This window comes from Triticum urartu, chromosome 3 (genome assembly GCF_003073215.2).
Source record: "Triticum urartu cultivar G1812 chromosome 3, Tu2.1, whole genome shotgun sequence".
Classification (NCBI taxonomy): Eukaryota; Viridiplantae; Streptophyta; class Magnoliopsida; order Poales; family Poaceae; genus Triticum; species Triticum urartu.
In genome coordinates, this window is record NC_053024.1 from 432,158,337 (window position 1) to 432,182,705 (window position 24,369).

General features: G+C 46.1%; 1 protein-coding gene across 1 annotated transcript; it reads left to right on the plus strand.

Moving 5' to 3' along the window:
• The first annotated feature begins 1,158 nt into the window (after window positions 1-1,158).
• Window positions 1,159-6,639, plus strand: LOC125544207 (aspartic proteinase oryzasin-1-like). The gene is made up of 14 exons (XM_048707809.1): window positions 1,159-1,319; window positions 1,669-2,153; window positions 2,373-2,433; window positions 2,777-2,871; window positions 2,962-3,074; window positions 3,614-3,782; window positions 3,919-3,958; window positions 4,064-4,128; window positions 4,743-4,856; window positions 4,974-5,038; window positions 5,183-5,339; window positions 5,417-5,533; window positions 6,071-6,159; window positions 6,264-6,639. The coding sequence occupies exons 2-14, from the start codon at window positions 1,680-1,682 to the stop codon at window positions 6,346-6,348; spliced, it is 1,644 nt and encodes a 547-aa protein (XP_048563766.1). The 5' UTR covers window positions 1,159-1,319; window positions 1,669-1,679; the 3' UTR covers window positions 6,349-6,639.
• Window positions 6,640-24,369: the final 17,730 nt, after the last annotated feature.

Sequence of the window (24,369 nt, forward strand, 5' to 3'; positions counted from 1 at the left end):
ATCCGAGAGCCTCCTATAATCCTGCGCGCAGTCGAGCCTCAGTATGACCAAGTTGGCGCAAGCAATCTGTAGTTTGATGTTGCCCGTCTTCCTCTGAGCCCAGACCGTGAGATTTCTAGCAGAATTTCGTAGTAGCACATCAAGCCTATGGAATGGATCCGTGATCTCCTCGGCACAGACCCACGCTTCCTTTACTTCCTCCAAAAATCCCTCCAGCTTGACCCAGAACATTTCAAATCTAAACCTTTTCTTCGGTTGCATGTGTTCTTCTAGGGCCAAAAACAGCGGACAGTGGTCTGAAACTGAAGATGACAAGGCCTGTAGCAAGCAATCCGGATGGTCCAGCTCCCAATCCACTGAGACAAAGGCTCTGTCAATCTTAGTGAGCGTTGGAACTTCCCTCTCACTGGTCCACGTGTATTTTCTCCCATGCAAGAACAGCTCCTTGAGAGCATTGTCATCAATGAACCGTTTAAACCTCCCCATCATTCTGCGGTCAATCCTGTTGTTGCTTTTGTTGGAGGCATTGAGAATAAGATTAAAATCGCCTATCACCAGCCATGGCCTCAGGCACAAGAGCCGTCGAGCATATAGCTCCTCCAAAAACTGAATTTTGTGCGCGTCATCCTGCGGACCATATACCACCGAAAGCCACCAATCTGGAAGACCAAGATCAAGAGTTTCCCTCGGCAAGCGAACCTTCCAGCTGAGCTCACGTGATGGTCCAACGCCGTCACACCTTCGAGATCCCATCGACCGAAGCTCGCAAACAATGTCTTCAAGGAGATAAACGACGCCACACGCCGCCGGTGTCCGATTCGGCAAACCAAACCTGAGGCTTCCTTCGACGGGCCCACAGCCATGACCATGCCCTGGTTGCCAGTTAACTAGTCTACCACTCCCATAGTACGACTAGTCTACCAATCCTATGGCTATGGAAAGCAGTAGCTCTCTGGTCCACACGGGGACGTGGAGTGCGGCACAAGACCACGTCTCGTGCCCCCAAAGGCTGCTCTGTTGGCGACTCGCGCGCCGATGGCTCTGATGGGGCTGGATATGGAACTTGGATCGCTTCGCAAGCTCGAATCCTTGATCTTCTAAGGCACCGCACGGGTCCAGTGGCCAACGTTACGTGACACCAACCTAGCTAGCTACTTGTACCGGCTGTGATGATTGATGCCTAGTTGCCTGTGCTGGAGAAGGGTTAACTATGTGTACAGTTTGCATGCAATCATCTTATAAATCAGCGCCCCTGATAATTGCTCGCTCAGTTCGCATCCAACTCCCTCCTTTTCTTTGAGCCCTTCTTCCCCAAGCAGGTGAGTACTCTGCTCCATGTGCTCTATTAATCCCCTGCCTCATTTCGATCAACTAGAACAGTAATCATCCTTTCTGTCAGAATAGTTCAGTTTGAGCTTAAAAATCAGCAATCATCCTTTCTGTCAGAATAGTTCCAGTTTGAGCTTAAGAGTGTTCGATGTGTGCTCAATACAATTCAACTCGAGAACCCTTTTTTTCAACAACAAGCAACGATTGTTTGCATTAGCATTAGAAGAGAGTAATAATCACCAGAGTGCCATGGCATGAATTTCTTGATGCCATTTCTGCAGCATGCAGGAAAATGTATCATGCTTTTCACGGCTTATACTGGGCTACTTACCTCTGCAGTGCACATCAGAATGGGGCATCACGAAACTCATGGTATCTGTACCATTCTCTCCCTACTCCTACTGTGGAGTACCATCGTATCCGCCGGAGACGATGGCTTGGTCCGTATTGCTTTGAAGAAGAGGCCGCTAATGGAAGACATCTATAACAAGCTAGTGCCGAAGATTACAACGGAGAACAGCGGGGCAGGGAGTAAGGTTGATCCGGTGAGGGAAGCAGTTAACCAAGTTCGCGCCCAGGCACAAAGGATATTCACAGAGGCTGCGGCCATGGCACAGCTGCTCAAGCGCCGTTGGAGTCACAGAGGGATCGGAGGAAACAGACGTGTGCGCCAAGGTTACCAGGCCGTCGTCCCGCTCAAGAACTACGTGAACGCTCAATATTTTGGGCAGATTGGGGTTGGCTCCCCGCCACAGAATTTCAGGGTGGTCTTCGACACGGGGAGCGCCAACCTCTGGGTCCCTTCCGCCGAGTGCTTCTTCTCCGTAAGAGTCAATTCAATTCAACCTCTTTTTGTCCTTGTTTGATTTTACTCCCTCTGTTCACTTTTATAAGGCCTTGAAGACATTTCAGATAGTGTGCAAAGCAGTGCATTTTTAGTTGTCTGAAACGACTTACAAAAATAAATGAAGAAAGTATTTTATTTTATTTTGGGATGCTTGCTATGCTGGGTTGATTACTGATTTTGGTCAGCTTGAGAACAGCTTGCTTGCTACTTCCATCCCAAGTATGTATCAAGACGGTCCAGCACCTACAAGGAGAACGGTATGCTTTCTCTCCAAGACATCAGCTTATTTATTTACACTGTTGGGTTTGACTAGTCATAGTAGTATGTACTATAGCTCAATTTTTAAATTCTTCTATTCTTAAAAAAACAATGCACTAGGGTGATAGAATTTCGATAACGGTTTTAAATTTTGGTAGCATTTGTTTAGTGGAACTAAGATTTGAGCTGCGAAGACGATTTTTTCTTTTTTACTTTTGAAAGAATTTTCTTGATTTTCTTCATGTTCTCATAAGCAAAATGGAAACCGCTGCTTCATGATGTAAGACTTTTAAGATTATGGCTAGATGCTGGTCCGATTCCGCCCTTCTTGCTGCTACGCAGGAACACCTGCTTCCATTCATTATGGAAAAGGAGCAATTTTTGGATTTTACAGTCAAGATCAAGTAACTATTGGTGATCTAGTTGTAAACAATCAGGTGATTCTTGTAACAGTTCCTTATTTACAAACTTAAGTTCGACCAATAGACTGCCAATGCTAATGCCGCTGAACTTAAATGTGTTATCAGGAATTCATTGAAGCTACTTACGAGCCTGGCTTTACATTTTTAGCAGCAAAATTCGATGGCATTCTTGGACTTGGATTTAAGGAAATTTCGGTTGAAGGCTCTGTTCCAGTCTGGTATAATAGTATCATTAATTGATAATCTAATTATAGCTGTTGTGTGGTACCCTAGATTAAGGAGCATCGTCCTGGTCTTTAATCCTTATTTATCAGTCTTACAGTTGTTCATCCAAGATTTCTTTCCATGGATTTATTCATAGCTTTGCATGAGAACAGTATTGTGTCGTGTAGTAAGTAACCACTCTTTTTGTTGGACACTTCAATCTATATTATCCTCATGATAAAATTCTTTTGGTATGCTTCGTTCAACAAAAAAATGTGGCCAATACTAATTCCTACTTCCTCCTTCATAAAATAAGTGTCTTAACATTAGTATAACTTTGTACAAAAGTTAGTACAAAGTTGAGACACTTATTTTGTGACAAAGGGAGTACTCTCTAGCCACCAGGGGCATGTTCTTGCTGATTAAGTGTTATGCCTTGACTTTTGTCTTGCTGATTAATTCGGCACAGGACAAGTCACACCACATAGGTTCTAACTTGTCACTTGCGTGAATTGCGTTTTGGTGCCATCTTACACCTCCAGTCATCTACCAGGTACAATATGGTTGCACAAGGCCTTGTGAACCAACATGTTTTCTCCTTTTGGTTAAATCGAAATGCAAACAATGGGGATGGAGGTGAAATTGTTTTCGGAGGTAGTGACCCCAAACATTACAAAGGCAGCCATACATACACCCGAGTAACCCAGAAAGCATACTGGCAGGTTGTTACTGTAGCTTCACTCGTCAAAAGTTAAAAGAATATTGTTGGCCTTGTTATGAATTTATTGTGTTGCCTCCGTCCATCGAACATTTTGCGAGTTAATTGTCTATTTTATTTTATACTGTTGGTATCTGCAGTTTGAAATGGGAGACTTTCTTATTGGTGGGAAGAGCACTGGTAATGCACTATGTGTATTTTTCTTCTTCTTAAATAGGCAGGACTATTGAGCTCCTGTAGATGCAACATTGCCTCCTCCTGATCTATAACGTATGTCATGACCAGGAATTTGTGTGGATGGATGTGCGGCAATAGCAGACTCCGGAACTTCATTGATTGCTGGTCCAATAGTAAGTAACCATAGCCATCGGTCAATTCCATCCCACCTTTCAAGTTTGTATCAGGAAGAAGTGTATTTTTGGTCTCTCAACTATTGTTAAAATCAAATTTTCTTCCATGAGAATAGCACTGAACATTATTGATCCCCTAAAAGTGTCAAACCTTTCTAAAGTTTATACTTCGCATCGGCGGAGATTTTGCGCAAATGGCTGCCAAAAAGCACAAAATTGAAACTGTAAGCAGTCAATATAAGGCAATTTAACGAGTCCTATGATTTTTAAGAATATACTTAAATCTTATGCCATTTTGAAATTTCTGAAAATTTTAGAACTTCTTTTGGATATTTTTTTGGTGACTAGTGGTATCTTTTATGTTTCCCATTTACATGACTTTTTTATGGACAATAATAAGGACCAAACTTAAATTTTGGCAATGTTGGGATCCAAAGTGACCTTTCCATTTGTTAATACATTTATTTTTTAGCTAAATAAAAAATTAGATTTTTTTTTCTATTCAATCGTTGGCCAACTGTTGTTTTGGTGCCTCAAGTATAAAACCTAAATGCCCCTAAGTGAAGAAATACAACCCTATTAGGTTTTCATTTCAGTAATTTTCTGTTGTTTAGGGTGTCATTGCCCAGATCAATGAGCGAATTGGAGCCACTGGAGTGGCTAACAAAGAGTGCAAACAAGTTGTTTCTGGATATGGACAAGAAATGATAGAGTTGCTTAAATCAGAGGTTAGATCTCTCTGCTTGATCGATTGAGTACGTTTGTTACACTGGCAGAAAAGCGAAGACACCTTTCTTTTTTTTAGTCCAGTTGTGTTACAATTTAGCGCTCCCGAATAACTGCAGACACCACCGGCACAAGTGTGTTCGAAGATTGGGCTCTGCGCATTTGACGGAACTAGAGGAGTAAGGTGTGTACGGTTATCGACAAAGCTTTCGTTGTATCTCTGAAAATCTAAAGTTGATTAGTCCTTAAACATACTCTCATGTTTCTTGTGTTTATTTTGGATTCCCCTCATGATTTGATTGCACATGGTTCCTGTGTATCCAAGCAGTGCTGGTATTAAGAGGGTAACGGAAGAGGGACGAACAACATCTGTAGACAACATGTTTGATGCTACATGCAATGCATGCGAGATGGCAGTGAGGTGGATGCAAAGCGAATTCGTTCAGAATCATACCAAGGAGGGCATGTTGGAGTATGTCGGTCGGGTGAGGTTACCTTTTGATTCTTGAATTGCTAAGCATTTCTACATTTGTAGCTTACAAGTAGCTGATCTAAATGACAGCTCTGCCACAGTATGCCTAGTCCCCTAGGATCATATGTGGACTGTAGACACATTGATTCCCTGCAAAGTGTCTCGTTCAGCATAGGCGGAAGGATATTTGAGCTCCAACCAGAACAGGTATACTGTTCCCGTTAGTTCAATTACAGTAACACGCTTATGACCTTTATAAGAATGTGCACACCTATTGTTATAAAATTTGAATGCGATAAGTAGCATGAGGATCAGAACTCGGAAGGCTTGGCTAGATACAACAAATTAATCTTTTTCATGGGTGTGCTGTATTCATTTCGAACAAGTTACCATCTTGTATCTATTAGCACAAATTCCGGCATTTCTTGTAAAATGGGTTAGTATTTCCTGATACTCAGTGGGGTTTTAAGCATAGGTGGCTCTTGTAATATAGGAGTAGTTTGCAATTGCAAAGCAGAAATACTTAAAACCGTGGAATTTTCTCTTGATGTTAGTATACTACTTTTGAATCTCACAGAAATCCTACTGAAATGTACCTCACTACCAATATATTGTTTTAAGGCGAGGCAAAAGATTTGTCGCATTCCATTAATTAAAAGAGAGCTTTGAATGCAAATAAAACCTTAGTTCTGTAATACAATCATGTTGTTTCACGCAATTTCAATCATCTTCCGCGTCGAGCAGTACATTCTCAAGGTTGGCGATGGATTCATGGCTCAGTGTATTAGCGGATTCACGTATTTGGACATTCCCCCTCCAGTAGGCCCTCTCTGGTAAGACAAAGCACTACTTGCACCGTTGTTGTTGATTAAATGTTTTTTTTGTTTGCTCCCATGAGATCAGAATTTCATGGCATCGGTTCCTCTCTGCCATGCAGGATACTGGGTGATGTCTTCATGGAAGCATACCACACCGTCTTTGACTATGACAAGATGAGTGTTGGCTTCGCGGATTCTGCATGAGAGAAGCATTTCACTGATGTATTATCTTTGATTGAGCAAAACATGGTCATTTCGACATGAGAAATTATATCAAAGAGATGTACGTGCATGCATGATAGCCTTATATATAACATAGCACAATATGTGGCTTTATGTTGTGTAAAAGGTTAAATAGCATCTCACATGTACTTAGCCACTACCTTGTGCACCTATTATAACAAATATTATTCTAATTTTTTAAATGTTATCGTCGTCAAGCTAAAACATGTAGTTTTGCGGAGACAACTTACAGAGTACTTGAGTAATGAGTTTATCGACATTGTTCCTTGCCAATACTTCACCCTCCGACGAGTCATGCGGCATGTCACTCGGAGTGTATGCGAGGGGGAGTTGGAGTGATCCAAGTTATATGGAGAGTGTTTGTGCGTGAGAGAGAGAGAGAGAGTCACAGAGGGAGTCCTATACCTAGCTAACAGAGATCATGTGTTTGTACGAACGCATGCCTAGAGAGAGGGAGAGTGGTGTATGTGAGAGAGAGGGGGAGACAGTGACAGATAGATCGAGACACTAGTAGAAAACGAGTATTAGCATCCGCCACTGGAAGCAGTTGTGATGATCAAAGTCACCTTTAATACATCCAGCACATGCAGTTAGCATTGCTATAGACAACTCCGGAGGTGGTTAGAACAATAAAACTGTATGCAAGAATCATTAGAGGCGGTTGTTATTCTCCATCCCCCTCCTTAAATTTCTCGTCAACACATGCCGGCGGTTTCTATTTTACATCTACTTGCGTCTGGTCAGTTCCTCGGAGGGTGTAACCTTGCTAGTCTATTTTTCATATAATTCCCTTGCACTTCCCCATTCCACGGTCAAACCTAGCACCAATGGCCTAGTCACATGTCCGCCCATCTGTTGCGGCTCTTCGCCCTTCCGTGGCGGCACGTTGGCCGATCTGCCCATCCTAGACGGCGAGGTGGCCGATCTGCCCTTTCGCAGTGGCAAGTTGGCAGACCCGCACGTTGGACTCGGTGATTCGATCCAGCGATAACGACACTTGTCCTTCCTGGAGGCGTACTTCTTGGAGCACCTATCCTCTTACCTTGTGTTGCAATTATTATTTATGGGTTAGTCTTTCTTGTACCATTTGTAATAATTTAGTTGCGTGCACTTCCATGTCTTTGGTAGCTTTTGAGTAGTATTGGTGCAATGATCGGGTGTAATTAATATATTCTTGATACTAAAGTATTTTTTAATGTGTGTGTGTCTGATAGTAAGTACTCAATGAACGTACGTTAAATCGATCGACCTTGCTAATGAATTGGTTTACCTTGACGCATATGGACGTTTTTCTAAGGTAAATACACTTGTGGTACATAAAGTTGCACAATATGTTTAGTTTGGTATCGCAAAATAAAAATAATATGAAAAACCGGTGCCAGAACACTCGCGCGGCCTCGAGCCCACTGCCAATCACTGGGCGGGGCTAAAGCGTATTTTTTTGCAAAACCCCCTAAACTAGTACAAATCTCGTAAGAAGCCCCTAAAACGCAACTGTGACTTTCTATAACTGTGGGGGCCCACCTATCAGCGAACAAATATAAAGGTGTGACCACTAGGGGGCCAAATCAGCGACCTCATCTTATAGGGTCGACCAAGCTAGCCACCTCACCCGATCATGTTTAATGTCTATAAAGGATAACTATGCATAATGTCTTGCAGTGGACCACTTTCATGAGGCTTAAATGACGTGCAGCCAATGCGGCCCATTTCCCATATGTTAGTTTTTTTTCCCTTTTTTAGTTTTTGTGAAAATATGTAAATTATGATCAAAGTACAAAACTAAAGTTAGAATATTCATGTGTTATAAATAAAATACATAAAAATAACTTACTTTAAAAAATGTTCGCGTAATTCTAAAAGTATTCATATAATTGAAATAGTTTTTCCTGAATTATAGTAATGTTCATATAAGTATTTAAAATATATTTCTAAAAGATTAACACACATCTAAAAAATAATGTATTTAAATAAATGTTCATAGAATTTTATAAACATCCAGATTTGTGGAAATAATCATGTACTCCCTCCGTCTCAAAATAAGTGACTCAACTTTATACTAACTTTAGTACAAAATTAGTACAAAGTTGAGTCACTTATTTTGGGACAGAGGGAGTACTATATAAGATTTTTTATGTTTTTTAAAAATGGTTTTACATTTTTATTAAAGTTTTTTGTTTGCCTTATTTATTTTAAACAAATATAAATTGAAATTGATGTATGAAAAAATAAAAATGACCCTAGTAAGCCCACATCTTGCATATCCGCAAATGAATATTAGTTAAATTTGCAAATATTTATAATATTAAATAGTATTTTAGTTATATGAATATATTTTAAATAATAAATGCATACTTTATTAAATATATTTGAATATGATGTTAATATTTTTTAATATATAAATATTTTTATAATCTAATTTAAAATTTTAAATTAAAGAACATGGTTATTTTAATTTTTATTGTTATTGGTATTATAATTTATATTATTTTTTACTAATTTCGTAAAAATGGGAACAAAAATCTAGCATATGAAAAATGGACCACCTTAATTACAGCCCATTTAAACCCCAGGAGCATGGTCCACTACAGGACAAGAAGCCTATTATCCTTTATAGACCCCACTATTGGTACCATTTTTATATGAATAATCTCTTATCTCTTTGTATAGTTCCCTGACATGATCCAACTCTCATAGGGAGGCATAACGGCGTTCAAGGGCTTTTTTATGAGACTTCGTAAAAAATTAGGGTGTTTTCTACAAAAATGCCCCAGCCCAGCCTAGTCACGACAGTATATGGTTGTGGACAGACCGTATGAGCACCTTCGAGATACAGAGCCGGGACAACATCTTGAAATTAACGAAGACGCGTGTGGCCCTATGTGCACCTTCAAAATACTGAGCCGACATAACATTTTGTGATTAACAGAGTCGCCACATGCGTTTATTAGTCGAGAGAAATGTCTCGTCGGGTCAAACCAACAACACCGAATAGTCTGAAATAAATACAAGAAGATATTTCCATCAATGTCAGTCTAGAACATAAACCATGGTGGACTAGTTCCATCACAAGAAACTTAACCATACGAACTACATTTAGTTGGTGTTTAGGGAGAGAGCTGCCTTATAAAAGGCTATGAATATTTTAATGCGGTGTAGCTTGCGTTGATAAAGTCGTGTTGCACAAGTATGCCTGACTAACCACTCAGCAGCTGAAAGTGCATCTAATCCCCGGGTGGTTTTGGTAATTCATAACAACATATAGCTCATTGATCTAATATCCATTCAAGATAAATATTTCAGGAAGTTCAATGAATGGCATGGCATGGACTAGGAATGTGGACCCCTCAAAATGCTAAGGACACATATTGACAAAAGCTCAAGACTCTTCATTTTATTTTAAGTGATCCAAGATCACATTGAGTCCATAAAAAAGTCAATACTATTAAAAGGCGATGAGGTGTTGCTTAATGGCTTGCTTGCTCAAATGCTTAGTGATATTGCTCCAAAGCCGTCAATCACTTTCTCCATCCAAATATGTCAAAACCCTAAACTCCAACTCGGCCTCGCCGATATTTCCCACCCGGCGCCACCGAGTTCATATGACATAGCCACTGCCAGAAACCCTAACAGTTCGGTCTCACCGATACGGGTCATGGGTCTCGGTCTCACCGAGATGGCCTTGCCAACGCTCTGTGACTTGTTGCATTTATTTGAGTCTCACCGAGTTATGCAATCGGTCTCACCGAATTGGCTTGACATTCTCTCTGTTGCCTTATTGCTTCACTTCGGTCTCACCGAGTTGGTGCAATCGATGCCACCGAGATGATGTTTGCCCTAAAGCCCTAGCACATCGGTCCCACCGAGTTGTTCCAGTCGGTCCCATCGAGATTCCTAACGTTCACATTTTGAACTAATCAGTTTCACCGAGTTGGGTCAAATGTGTGTAACGGTTGGATTTTATGTGGAGGCTATATATACCCCTCCACCCCATCTCCATTTGTTAGAGAGCTATCAGAACGTGCCTACACTTCCACCATACATTTTCTGAGAGAGAACCACCTACTCATGTGTTGAGATCAAGGTATTCCAATCCTACCACAAGAATCTTGATTTCTAGCCTCTCCCAAGTTGCTTTCCGCTTAAATCATCTTTTCACCATATCCAAATCTGTGTGAGAGAGTTGAGTGTTGGGGAGACTATCATTTGAAGCACAAGAGCAAGGTGTTCATCATCAACACACAATCTATTACCTTTTGGAGAGTAGTGTCTCCTAGATTGGTTAGGTGTCGCTTGGGAGCCTCCTTTGAGTTGTGGAGTTGAACCAAGAAGTTAGTAAGGGCAAGGAGATCGCCTAATTCATGAAGATCTAGCCGAGTGAGGCAAGTCCTTTATGGGCGATGGCCATGGTGGGATAGACAAGGTTGCTTCTTCGTGGACCCTTCATGGATGGAGCCTTTCATGGACTCGCGCAATCGTTACCCTTTGTGGGTTGAAGTCTCCATCAACGTGGATGTACGATAGCACCACCTATCGGAACCACACCAAAATCTCCGTGTCTCCATTGCGTTTGCCTTCTCCAAAACCTTCCATTTACCTTCATATGCAATGTTTTACTATCCAGTGCTATACTCTTAGAATTGCATGTGTAGGTTGATTGCTTGATTTATGTTAATTGCTAAAATCTTCCCACAACTAAAGTTGGGACAAGGTTAGATTTTTATTTGGTCAAGTAGTCTAATCACTCACCCTCTAGACATAATTTCGATCCTATAAGTGGTATCAGAGCTTTGGTCTCCATTTGCCTTGGTTTATATACCTTTGGTGATCATATCCTTGGTTTCACAATCTAGGAGAGTATGGCGTCTAGCGAGGGAAATTACCATCATAGAGGTCCTTACTTTGATGGTACTAATTTTGCTAGTTGGAAGCATAAGATGAAAATGCATATTCTTGGTCATAACCCTGTCATTTGGGTTGTTGTGCGTATTGGCTTGCAAGGTGATTTCTTCGAGGATGGAAAAGAACCGATCATGAAGCGACAACGGAAGAAATGAAGATGTTGCAATACAATGCTAAAGCTTGCAATATTCTCTTCAACGGATTGTACCCCGAAGAATCCAACAAAATCAGCCGCCTTGAGAATGCAAAGGAAATTTGGAATACTTTGGTTGACATGCACAAAGGCACCGAGTCCATCAAGGAATCCAAAATGAATGTGCTTCAAAGTCAACTTGACAAGTTCAAGATGAAGGAACAAGTCGTCGAGATGTACTCTAGGCTTTCTCTCATCACAAATGATATTGCCGACTTAGGAAGCGAAGAGATGACCGACAAATTCATCATCAAGAACATCCTAAGAGCCTTGGATGGAAAATATGATACTGTATGCTGTTGGGGAATGTAGTAATTTCAAAAAAATTCCTACGCACACGCAAGATCTATCTAGATGATGCATAGCAACGAGAGGGGAGAGTTTTGTCCACGTACCCTCGTACACCGTAAGTGGAAGCGTTATGACAACGAAGTTGATGTAGTCGTACGTCTTCATGATCCGACCGATCCTAGCACCGAAAGTACGACACCTCCATGATCTGCACACGTTCAGCTCGATGACGTCCCACAAACTCTAGATCCAGCTGAGTGTCGAGGGAGAGCTTCGTCAGCACGACGACGTGATGATGGTGATGATGAAGTTACCGACGCAGGGATTCGCCTAAGCACTACAATGATATGACCGAGGTGGAAATCTATGGAGGGGGGCACCACACACGGCTAAATAATCAACTTGTGTGTTCTAGGGTGCCCCTCCCCACTTATATAAAGGAGGGAGGGGGAGGCCGGCCGGCCCTCTCTAGGAGCGCCAAGGGGGGAGGAGTCCTCCTAGTAGGAGTAGGACTCCCCCTTTCCTAGTACCACTAGGAATAGAAGGAAGAGGGAGAAGGAGAAAGGAAAAGGGGGCCGCCCCCCTCACCCAATTTAGATTGGACTTGGGGGGGAGGGGCGCCCCATCCTAGGCTGCCTTCTCTTCTCTCCAACTAAGGCCCATCAAGGCCCATATACTCCCCGGGGGGTTCCGGTAACCCCCGGTACTCCGGTAAATGCCCGAACTGACCTGGAACCATTCCGATGTCCAAACATAGCCTTCCAATATATCGATCTTTATGTGTTGACCATTCCGAGACTTCTTGTCATGTCCGTGATCATATCCGGGACTCCGAACTACCTTCGGTACATCAAAAACCATAAACTCATAATACCGATTGTCACTGAACGTTAAGCGTGCGGACCCTACGGGTTCGAGCAGTATGTAGACATGACCAAGACTCATCTCCGGTAAATAAGAAATTGCGGAACCTGGATGCTCATATTGGTTCCTACATATTCTACGAAGATCTTTATTGGTCAAACCGCATAACAACATACGTTGTTCCCTTTGTCATCGGTATGTTACTTGCCCGAGGTTCGATCGTCGGTATCTCAATACCTAGTTCAATCTCATTACCGGCAAGTCTCTTTACTCGTTCCATAATGTAACATCCCGTAACTAACTCATTAGTCACATTGCTTTCAAGGCTTATAGTGATGTGCATTACCGAGACGGCCCAGAGATACCTCTCCAATACACGGAGTGACAAATCCTAATCTCGATCTATGCCAACTCAACAAACACCATTGGTGAGGGAGTCCTGGATTAGGGGGTCTCCGGACAGCCGGACTATATCCTTTGGCCGGACTGTTGGACTATGAAGATACAAGATTGAAGACTTCGTCCCGTGTCCGGATGGGACTCTACTTGGCGTGGAAGGCAAGCTAGGCAATACGAATATGTATATCTCCTCCTTTGTAACCGACCTTATGTAACCCTAGCCTCCTCCGGTGTCTATATAAACTGGAGGGTTTTAGTCCGTAGGACAACATACAATCATACCATAGGCTAGCTTCTAGGGTTTAGCCTCTCTGATATCGTGGTAGATCAACTCTTGTAATACTCATATCATTAAGAACAATCAAGCAGGACGTAGGGTTTTACCTCCATCAAGAGGGCCCGAACCTGGGTAAACATCGTGTCCCCTGCCTCCTGTTACCATCCGCCTTAGACGCACAGTTCGGGACCCCCTACCCGAGATCCACCGGTTTTGACCCCGACATTGGTGCTTTCATTGAGAGTTCCACCGTGTCGTCACCATAAGGCTTGATGGATCCTTCGATCATCGCTAGCGATGCGGTCCTGGGTGAGGCTTTCCTCCCCGGACAGATCTTCATATTCGGCGGCTTTGCACTGCGGGCCAATTCGCTTGGCTATCTGGAGCAGATTGAGAGCTACGCCCCTGGCCATCAGGTCAGATTTGGAAACTTGAACTACACGGCCGACATCCGCGGGGACTTGATCTTCGACGGATTCGGGCCCATGTCGGACGCGCCGTACAGTCTTGACGAGCATGACGTAACTCTGCCATCGGACAGTGTTCGGGAGATCGGATCCGCAGCTACTCCGTCCATCAATCTGGAGCAAGTCGCACCATCCGAGAGCGGAGGGATGGACCCCGCCATGGAGACCGCACTCTCAGTGGAGATAGAGCTGGATACTGACTTCACCCCTTATGAGAGCCGTGTCGCCAAACCACTGGATTCATCTCCGGCCATGGACTCCGAGCCGCTCATATCCGTGCTCGTCGAGTCCGACTGGGCGCCGATCATGGAGTTCACCTCCGCGGACATCTTTCAGCACTCACCCTTCGGGGATGTGCTAAATTCATTAAGGTCTCTCTCCCTGTCAGGAGAACCTTGGCCGAACTATGTCCGGCTAGAATGGGATGCGGACAACGAAGAAATTCGCTGCCCACCCACCACCCACTTAGTAGCCACTGTCGACGACTTAACCGACATGCTCGACTTCGGCTCCGAAGACTTTGACGGTATGGACGACGAGGCCGGAGACGAACAGGATCCACCGCCCTCAGGGCACTGGACCGCCACCTCATCATATGATATATACATGGTGGACACCCCCAAAGAAGCCAATGGCGACGAGAAAGCAGAGGATGACCCCTCCAAGAAGCAACCCAAGCGCCGACGTCAGCGGCGCCGCTCTAAGTCCCGCCACAGCAAGAGCAGTGATACTGGCACAGGAGATAATAACACTCCGGATAGCGCCAAAGACAACAACAATCCCCTCCAGCACGGTGCAGAGCTAGAGGACGAACAAGCTAGCCCCCTAGAGCAGGTAGCAGATGGAGAACCAGAGGAGGAAAATTACATGCCTCTCTCCGAAGACGAGGCGAGCCTCGGCGATGACGAGTTTATCGTGCCTGAGGACCCCGTCGAGCAAGAGCGCTTCAAGCGTCGGCTTATGGCCACGGCAAGTAGCCTAAAGAAGAAAAACCAACAGCTTCAAGCTCATCAAGACTTGCTAGCAGACAGATGAACCGAAGCCCTTGCGGCCAAGGAGCATGAACTCGAGCGCCCATCCAAGAGTTACCCAAAACGCAGGTTGCTACCTCACCTCGAGGAGTAAGCATTGAAACCTCATCCACCAGTGTACGATGTGGCTGACCGGCCACTACACGGCCAAGCTAGAGAGGCGTTTCAGCCTAAAGTTCAGACCGCACCCAGTCACCACTCAGTCAAAAATACTAAGGCCTGGGGCAACACAGAGGACCTGCGAGACATCTTGGACAGTAAGGCAAAAATCGCAAGGTCAATATACGAGACACGAGCACGTGCGCCCACACCGGACGATGATCGTCGCGTCGGATACACCAAGAGTAAATCCTGCCGGGCTGAATACAACAGACAAGACCCATACGAACTACGTCGGGATATAGCCCGGCACAGAGGCGCCGCACACCCCCTATGCTTCACTGTTGAAGTTATGAATCATGAATTCCCGGAGGGTTTCAAACCCGTAAATATCGAATCATACGACGGCACAACAGATCCCGCTATATCGATTGAGGATTTCCTCCTTCACATCCACATGGCTCGCGGTGACGATCTACATGCCATCAAGTACCTCCCACTAAAACTCAAAGGACCAGCTCGACATTGGCTGAATAGCTTGCCAGCAGATTCCGTTGGCAGTTGGGAGGATTTGGAAGATGCATTTCTTGACAACTTCCAGGGAACTTATGTGCGACCACTGGATGTTGATGACGTGAGCCACATAACCCAGCAGCCAGGGGAATCGGCCAGACAATTCTGGACACGGTTTCTGACTAAGAAAAATCAAATTGTAGACTGTCCGGATGCAGAAGCCCTAGCGGCATTCAATCATAACATCCGCGACGAGTGGCTCGCCTGCCACCTCGGCCAGGAGAAGCCGAAATCTGTGGCAGCCCTCACAACACTTATGACCCGCTTTTGCGCGGGTGAGGACAGCTGGCTGGCCCGCAACAACAACACATCAAGGAATCTGAATACCTTGGATACCAAAGACGTTAACGGTAGGCAGCATCATAATAGACCAAAGCGCCGCAATAACGGCGATAACACCGAAGATACGGCAGTTAATGCTGGATTCAGAGGCTCTAAATCTGGTCAGCGGAAAAAGCCATTTGAAAGAAATACTCCGGCTCCGTCCAGTCTAGACCCCATACTGGATCACTCGTGTCAAATCCACGGCACCCCTGACAAGCCAGCCAATCACACCAACAGAGAATGCTGGGTGTTCAAGCAGGCCGGCAAGTTAAATGCCTAAAACAAGGACAAGGGGATGCATAGCGATGATGAGGAGGAGCCCCGGCCGCCGAACCCAGGAGGACAGAAGGGGTTTCCCCCACAAGTGAAGACAGTGAGCATGATATACGCAACCCACATTCCCAAGAGGGAGCGGAAGCGTGCACTAAGGGACGTCTACGCGATGGAGCCCGTCGCCGCGAAGTTCAACCCATGGTCTGCTTGTCCGATCATCTTCAATCGCAGGGACCACCCCACTAGCATCTGTCATGGCGGATCCGCCGCACTGGCCCTAGACCCCATCATTGACGGATTTCACCTCACTCGAGTCCTTATGGACGGCGGCAGCAGCCTGAACCTGCTTTATCAGGATACAATGCGAAAAATGGGTATCGATCCCTCAAGGATCAAACCCAGCAAAACCACCTTTAAAGGCGTCATCCCAGGTGTAGAGGCCCATTGCACAGGCTCAATCACACTTGAGTGGTCTTCGGATCACCGGATAACTTCTGAAGCGAAGAGTTAATCTTCGACATCGTCCCGTTTCGCAGTGGCTATCATGCACTGCTCGGACGGACAACATTTGCAAAATCCAACGCAGTGCCGCATTACGCATACCTCAAGCTTAAGATGCCAGGACCCCGCGGGGTCATAACAGTAAATGGAAACACAGAACGCTCGCTCCATACAGAAGAGCACACTGCAGCCCTTGCAGCAGAGGCACAAAGTAGCCTGTTCAGGCAGATCACTCATTCGGCGTTACAGCCCCCGGACACCTTCAAGCGAGTCCGGAACAATCTGCAACAGGATCGCCTGGCGCGATCAGCGCTCTCCTAGCAATCCGGCCCCCGTCCCAGTCCCAGTGCAGCGACGAAATTCGTGCCGCGCGTACATAACTACACATTGAAAATACCATGGACATAGGCGGGGGCACAATCAGGACACTCCCCGCATTGTGGCATAACCACACCAGGGGCTGTATACCTTTAACATTCATTTTCTCTTTCTGGGCCTAACTCTTCGGAAGCCCTTTCCGGCAGTCCGATTGCAGGACACATTCCGGAAGCAACAACCAAGGTGGCAAGAAGCTAGAATGAACACGGGAACCGTCAGGTGGTCTCTAGTAATACTTGATATACCCGCTTTTCACTATTTATGCGTAGCATGCCTTGGGATAGGACATTTCGAATTGTCCTACTTTATGCTTATTGCACTACTTGTACCAGTATGTTTCGAAGTATTATTCAAATAACAATGCATATTATTAATCTATCATTGCATTATTTAAGTTTTTCTCTTTCTCTTATATGTCCATTTACGACATTCCGCACCTGCACGCTCGGGTGCGGTCAGTACGCCAGGGGCTCTCGTTTACCCCGTAATACGGCGCAAGAAGTCCGAACACTTTCGACAGTGCGGCACCCCGAACTTATAGCATTATATGCATCAGCTCCGAATCATGTCTTGGGTCAAATGTTGGGTTGCCCAGCTCCCATGCTTTGGTACCTTACGTTCCGCTATATCGGCTAAGGTAGCGGTGGGAGAACTACTGCGATTGTGTCCCGGTTCTTCCGGACGAGCACCTCAGTAGAGAAAGCCAAAAACTGACTGTCATGATAAGGCGAGAGACTGGTCGCTGTTCGAGAGGTCTCAAGTCCTTAAAGACTTTTTCCACTTCAGGCGAGGAGTCGGCCTTATCCGGCTTAGGCGTGTATAGCGCCCCAAATTTGGCCCTCCGAATACCAGGGGCTTCGCCAAAAATTTAAAATCATAGACTTCTATGGCTAAGTGTGAGCGATCGTAATGCCCCATATGTAACCTGCCATATTTGTATTCCAACTCTTGCCATTTCCGGCACTAAGTTATGATATTTCCTCGTTGTCGGGTTTTTGTCTTTGTGTTGCTTTTGTCTTTTTCATGCATCTCATATCATGTCATCATGTGCATCGCATTTGCATACATGTTCGTCTCATGCATCCGAGCATTTTCCCCGTTGTCCGTTTTGCATTCCGGCGCTCCTATGTCCTCCGGTGTCTCCTTTTACCTCTTTTCGTGTGCAGGTGTTAAACATTCTCGGATTGGACCGAGACTTGCCAAGCGGACTTGGGTTACTACCGGTAGAGCGCCTGTCAAGTTTCATGCCATTTGGACTTCGTTTGATACTCCAACGGTTAACCGAGGAACCGCAAAGGCCTTGTGTGTGTTGCAGCCCAACATCTCTCGAAAGTGGCCCAAAACCCACCTAGACCCCCTCCATCGTCTCGGTCGTTCAATCACGATCGCGTGGTCGAAAACCGTGCTCAATTTGGAGCCTCCTAGCTCCCTCTACCTATAAAAAGGCATCTCCCCCGAAAATCATGGTTGAAACCCTAACCTCTTCATCTCCTCGCGCCGCCGGACGAAAATCGCCGGTCGGACGTGTCCGGACCGCCCGCCGCCGCCACGTGTCGTCGCCCGATTCGCCCGCCCTCCCGCCCCGAAGCCGCCGCCCAAGGGTCGCCCGCCTCCTCTCACCCCGATCGCCGCCTCCGCCGCCCAGGTCGCCGTCTCCATCACCCCGGTCCCTTCTCGCCGGCCGGAGCTCGTCGCCGGTCAGCTCCCGCGCCCCCGCAAGGCGCCTTGCCTCCAGATCCGCCCGAGGTGGCCGGAGCCGCCGCCCGCCACCGGATCCGGACGGGGAAGGGCCGGATCCGCCCTCCTCCGGCCTCCCCCTCGCCTGCCTACCTCGCCGGAGCAATCCACCACCTGGCTGGAGTTACCTCGGTTCACGTGCCCCGGACGAACCCTAGATCCTGAAGGTCGTTTTCCTACTAAGTCCCAGTAATTTTTAGCTAACTTCATCGCGTCGTAACTCTGCACCATGGCTCCGTTTTGGGCGTGTAGCATATCAAATTGTTCGTCTCGATGAGTACTTCATTCTTCCCATTGCACCATGTTCATTTGAGTTCATCTTGATGCCCTAAATACTGTTGCAAGAGTGCTATGTAATGTTAGTTTCAGATTCTTATCAGAATTTGGACATTTGTCATTTTTGCCATGTTTAATGTGTGTCTCCTATGAACTTGAGCCCTACATGTGTTTTGAATTATGCCATGCCATATTTACAGGGGTGTATCCCATGTATTTTTGTGATCTTTGTGGTGACTAGCACAAGCATGCAAATTAGCTCTCGTGATGTTGATTTCAGGGACTTAGAAATCTTCTAAGTTTTTTCCGTGATAATATTTTTATGTCATGTATTCATGTTGCTACAGAGTGATCCATGCCTCTTTTGAGCATGTTCAGTAAGGATGTTTTGGAGATATTGTTATGCTCTTTCCATCCATGTCTTTGTTTGCAATTATGGAGCACCCTACTATGATTCAATATTGCTCTACTTTTGCTATAAAATGTTCCTGGCAGATTGTTTACGTGTTAAGCAATTTTGCCAAGGTTGTTGTAGTTGATTAGTGCATGCTATGAGGTTGTTCTTGCCATGTTTAGCTTCTATGCCATGTCTACTTGCTGGGTGTATGCTTAGTTTGTCATGCAATGCCTTATGGTGAGTGCATCGAGCTCGCAAACATGCTTACGTGAATCTGTTTTTGCCATGTTCCAGTTTTCTGCTAAGTCTGAATCTGTTAACGAAACTTGCTATGTTCACATGGGTGCCATTGTATTTTCTGACCCATTTTGGCTCATGGTCAGTAAGGGACTTTTGTTGTATGCTTTGAGTAGCTTAATGCCATGCCTTGCCATGATATGTTCCTGTAGCATGTTGTTATCTTACTCTAAATATTGCTTCCTGATGTTAAATTCCTGACATGTTATTTTCACTAAGTCTGTAACCTGATATCTTTTGCACTTTTGCCATGCTTGTTTGAACCTGCTATTGTGTGTTTTAGCCGTAGCTCAGTGTTCATCTTTTGTCAAGCATTTTGAGTGGATCATTGCCATGTGCTTTGTTGTTATGTTAGAGTGCAGTAGCTTGTTGTTCTCGATGCATTTAGATGGCCTCGTGCTGTTAATCGTAGATTTGTGCCATTATTGTTTTGCTTGCCATTTGCAAACCGTGCATCCGATTCCGGTGATCTTTATATCGATTTCGACCGAAATCAACTCTTCTTTCTAGCGGCACTCTTGGTTTTCCAAGTTGAGGCCTAGTTCAATCTTTCCTTTCAGAAACATGCATATGCATTGCATATCACATCCCGCATATCATGCCATGTTTTGCATCATGTTGCTTGTGCATTGCACCGTGGTTGATTGTGTCTCCCTTTGCTTGTGTTCTTGCTTGGGTAGAGCCAGGAGACGAGTAAGTGATCGAGGAACCAGTTGAGTACGCTTATGAGGATCAAGCTAACATCAACACGGAGAACTTTGCAGGCAAGATGACCATACCCTCGAAATCACTTCTATCTTTGCTTGCTAGATGCTTGCTCTTTTGCTATGCCTATGCTACGATACCTACCACATGCCTTATCATGCCTCCCATATTGCCATGTCAAACCTCCAACCCACCTTGTCCTAGCAAACCGTTGTTTGGCTATGTTACCGCTTTGCATAGCCCCTCTTATAGCGTTGCTAGTTGCAGGTGAAGATTGGAGCTTGTTCCTTGTTGGAACATGTTTTATTGTTGGGATATCATTATTATATCGTGTTTACTTTAAAGCATCTATATACTTGGTAAAGGGTGGAAGGATCGGCCTTATTCCTGGTGTTTTGTTCCACTCTTGCCGCCCTAGTTTCCGTCATACCGGTGTTATGTTCCTTGATTTTGCGTTCCTTACACGGTTGGGTTATAATGGGAACCCCTTGACAGTTCGTCTTGAATAAAACTCCTCTAGCAAAGCCTGACCTTGGTTTTACTATTCGCCACCTAGCCTATTTTTCCCTTGGGTTCCGTGGACTCAACGGTCATCTTTATTTTAACCCCCGGGCCAGTGCTCCTCTGAGTGTTGTTCCAACCTAGAGCACCGTGCGGGGCCGTCCCTTGGCAACTTGGGTTACGTTGGCTCCCGTACGCTTAGATTATCCGGTGTGCCCTGAGAACGAGATATGTGCAGCTCCTATCGGGATTTGTCGGCACATTCGGGTGGCTTTGCTGGTTTAGTTTTACCATTGTCGAGATGTATTGTAACCGGGATTCCGAGTCTGATCGGATTGTCTTGGGAGAAGGAATATCCTTCGTTGACCGTGAGAGCTTGTGATGGGCTAAGTTGGGACACCCCTGCAGGGATTTGAACTTTCGAAAGCCGTGCCCGCGGTTATGGGCAGATGGGAATTTGTTAATGCCCGGTTGTAGAAAACCTGAAACTTAACTTAATTAAAATGAATCAACAGAGTGTGTGGCCGTGATGGTCTCTTTTCGGCGGAGTCCGGGAAGAGAACACGGTCTTGTGTTATGCTTGATCGTAGGTTGTTCTAGGATCACTTCTTGATCATAGTTTCTCGACCGTGCCTTGCCTTCTCTTCTCGCTCTCATTTGCGTATGTTAGCCACCATATATGCTAGTGCTTGCTGCAACTCCACCTCATACCTTTTACCTTACCTATAAGCTTAAATAGTCTTGATCGCGAGGGTGTGAGATTGCTGAGTCCCCGTGACTCACAGATTCCTTCCAAAACCAGATGCAGGGACCGATGATGCCATTCCAGGAGATTCGACTGAGCTCAAGTGGGAGTTCGATGAGGACTCATGACGATACTATGTTTCCTTTCCAGACGATTAGTAGTGGAGCCCAGTTGGGGCGATCGGGGACATTATGCATTTGGGGTTGTCTTTATTTTGGTTCCGTAGTCGGACCTTGATTGTATCTGGATGATTGTAATGTTATATTTATGCATTGTGTGACGTGGCGATTGTAAGCCAACTATGTACCTCTTTTCTTATTCAGTACATGGGATGTGTAAAGATTACCCCTCTTGCGACATTGCCTACAATGCGGTTATGCCTCTAAGTCGTGCTCCGACACGTGGGAGATATAGCCGCATCATGGGTGTTACAGCGATAATGCATTATAGTCCGATTGCCTGGTTCGTTGCGCTGAGCACCTCCCTTGAAGGACCCAAAATTGGGGTAAAGAGTGTTCAGATTTACCCCGAACACCCCAGTACTAGTTACATGGGGGCAGAAGCCGACGACTGGCCAACTCTCATATTTTATAAATGGCCGCACAGAAGGTAATATTTTAAATTAAGAAAGCGTCGCATGGCACAAAAGAACTCGTTTCATATTACAGGATCACATGGGCATGTTCATTCAAAGATTACATCCTTGGCACACTCATCTGCCACTAAGCGGGAACCCTTCAGGACGCTCTCATAGTAATTCTTGGGGCAGCGATGCTCCTTGCCCTCCGGCGGCCCCTCCTTCACAAGCTTCACGGCGTCCAGCTTCGCCCAGTGCACCTTCACCCGGGCAAAAGCCCTGCGTGCACCTTCGATGCAGGTGGACTGCTTGATGACCTCAAGCCGTGGGCAGGCTTCCACCAGCCGCCTCACTAGACCGAAGTAGCTGCCGGACAGGGGCTCACCAGGCCACATCCAGAATATAAGGCCCCTCATGGACTGTTTGGCCGCCTTGTGAAGTTCGACCAACTGCTTCAGCTGGTCGCTCAAGGACACGGGGTGTTCGGTCCGAGTATAATGAGACCAGAACAACTTCTCCGTTGAGCTCCGCTCCTCAGCCCAGTAAAACTCCGCGGCATCCAGCACACTACTGGGAAGATCTGCAAATGCTCCTGGAGAGCTCCGAGCTCGGGTAAGAAAAAGGAAAGTCTGCTTCACATGCTTGCTTTGCATATTGAATGCCTTACCCGCTGCTATCTTGTTCGCCGCATCAATCTCCTGGAGGGCCTTGTGGGCTTCGGCCTTGGCACTCCGGACACTTTCAAGCGCCTGCGCGAGCTTGGACTCTCGCGTCTTGGAGTCAAGCTCCAAGGACTCGTGCTTTTTGGCGAGAGCCTCGAGCTCTTGCTGCACCTCGCCCACTCGGGCTTCTTGTTTCCCCCATTCAATGCATTCTTTGGCCGCTTTGTCTTTGGCCGCGGACAACGCCTTCCTCAGGGTCTCCACCTCGGTCGTGGCCCCTGAAAAATTCATGATGATCCTATTACTTTACACCGAGCATCTTTTTAACTATATAAACTGGGGTATATCTTACCTTTGCTCTCTTCGAGCTGCCCCTTGGTAAGGCCGAGCTCGTCCTCGGACCGCTTCAGGGCCTGCTTCAGTGCAGAGACCTCCGCAGTACGTGCCGCAGCGGCAGCAGGGAAGCCTGCACATACACATAGACATACTCTAATTAGACTCCTGAGTTATCATTTGATACTCTATTCGGCTTTTCTTCGCGAACGCCGAACAGAGCATCAGGGGCTACTATCTATGCGGTAATATTTTTATATTTTGAATGCTTACCTCAAAGCCTGTTAGGAGGCTGGCGCAAGCTTCAGTCAGTCCGTTTTTTGGCGGACTGAACCTTCTTGACCACCGCACTCATGAAAGTGCGGTGTTCTTCATCGATGGAAGCGCTGTGAAGCGCTTACAGCAAGTTGTCCGGTGCCTCTGGTTGGACAGAGGACACCGGCACGGATGGTTGCCCCCCTTAATGGGGGACCGCATGCAGGAGTCCGGAACCATCGAAGGTTCCGGCGCAGTATCCGGCTGGGGCCCGAACTCGAAGCCCGTAGGAGCCTTGCTCCTTGGTACTCAGGGTCCGAGAGGTCGCCGTGAGGCGCCCCCAAGATCACCTCCCCTTGGGTCGGTGCCTTTTGAGACACCACCTCGGCGTTGTCCGTAGGGCGAGGGGTGGAAGCCGTCGGAGGAGAACCGCTGTTCATATCCGACGAGCCCAAAGAGTCGCTCGACGAGGGTACGTCGAGATGATCTCGGGCCGAACTGCATAATCATGTTCGGCATGAGCAAAGGCAGTACAATAAAACAAACCATGAAGTACTATGGTGTCCGGACACTTACAACTTCGCCAGGGGCTTGTCCCTGGGTAGCCACTCGTCGCCGCTGTCGGCGGCCGTCGTGGCACAGTCCGGAGGGAGGGTCTTTCCCTTCTTGGACCCTTCAGCCTCCCCGGATGGGTCGGCCTTCCTTTTCTTGTCTCCCTCGGCTGGGGGGGGAGAACTTTTCTCCTCCTCCTCATTTCCGTGGGAGGAGTGCGCATCAGACTCATCGGACGATGAGTCCGATAGAACCACCTTGCGCCGAAGACCCTTTCAGGTCCCCGCGGCCTTCTTCTCTGCCGTCTTTTCCGGCACCTCGTAAGGTGCCGGAGTCAGCATCTTCGTTAGAAGAGCGTTTGCAGGATCTTCGG